Source organism: Penaeus monodon, chromosome 31, assembly GCF_015228065.2.
Source record: "Penaeus monodon isolate SGIC_2016 chromosome 31, NSTDA_Pmon_1, whole genome shotgun sequence".
Classification (NCBI taxonomy): Eukaryota; Metazoa; Arthropoda; class Malacostraca; order Decapoda; family Penaeidae; genus Penaeus; species Penaeus monodon.
Genome location: NC_051416.1, coordinates 2,662,856 through 2,663,501, shown reverse-complemented (window position 1 = coordinate 2,663,501; position 646 = coordinate 2,662,856). Strand labels below are relative to the sequence as shown.

Below are 646 nucleotides of genomic sequence, written 5' to 3'. Positions count from 1 at the left end.
ACAAATTATTTATATAGTAGTTTTTAGTTTTAAAGTTACTGATGCTATTATAATATATTAGTTCCGTAGAATCTCTAGTGATCACATTCTATATGCAAGTTAACACTTCTGCAGAAATGGGTCTGAAAAAGGTGTCAGTGGGTGTGAAAGGAGTCCGAATTTTGATCTTCCAATAAGTGCACGAACCCTGTATGTAGTTCTAGCATTTCCTTTCTGTGAAGACTGGTGGTCATATGTAAAATATCGAATAGTGCAAATAACACTGTGGAGAAACCGAATGTTGTAAACAGCCTGATTTCCCCAACAGTTGGTGGTTGACGGAAAGGCTGTACTCTGTATAAACCGGACGGCCTACACTCACCAAAACCCCTCAGATTACAATATGGTGGCTATTCAAGATGTGATAAAGGATTTCTTCCCAGCAGCAACCCTAACTGAATGCATTGAGGTGTTCCAAAATGTCCTGACAGTTACTGTATATAAAGCCAATTGGTAAGACATGTTCTGATGTTCTTGTTATTATGGTGAACTAGTATTGTCTTTATGAGTTATGTTTATTGTTTGCTTGAAAATTACTTAAAAAAAAAGTCTATTCACATCTTACTGAAGTTTCATGTGAATGTACTAACATATAGAATAACTGATT

At 35.6% G+C, this 646-nt stretch overlaps 1 protein-coding gene across 2 annotated transcripts in view; it reads left to right on the top strand.

Moving 5' to 3' along the window:
• The window catches only part of LOC119592991, a gene marked incomplete in the record, with an annotated part of 24,527 nt that overhangs the window by 21,132 nt on the left and 2,749 nt on the right, over positions 1-646 (top strand). For both annotated transcript variants that reach the window (XM_037941876.1, XM_037941875.1), the window contains 1 exon segment: positions 308-492. In XM_037941876.1, coding sequence (XP_037797804.1) covers positions 308-492 — 185 coding nt within the window.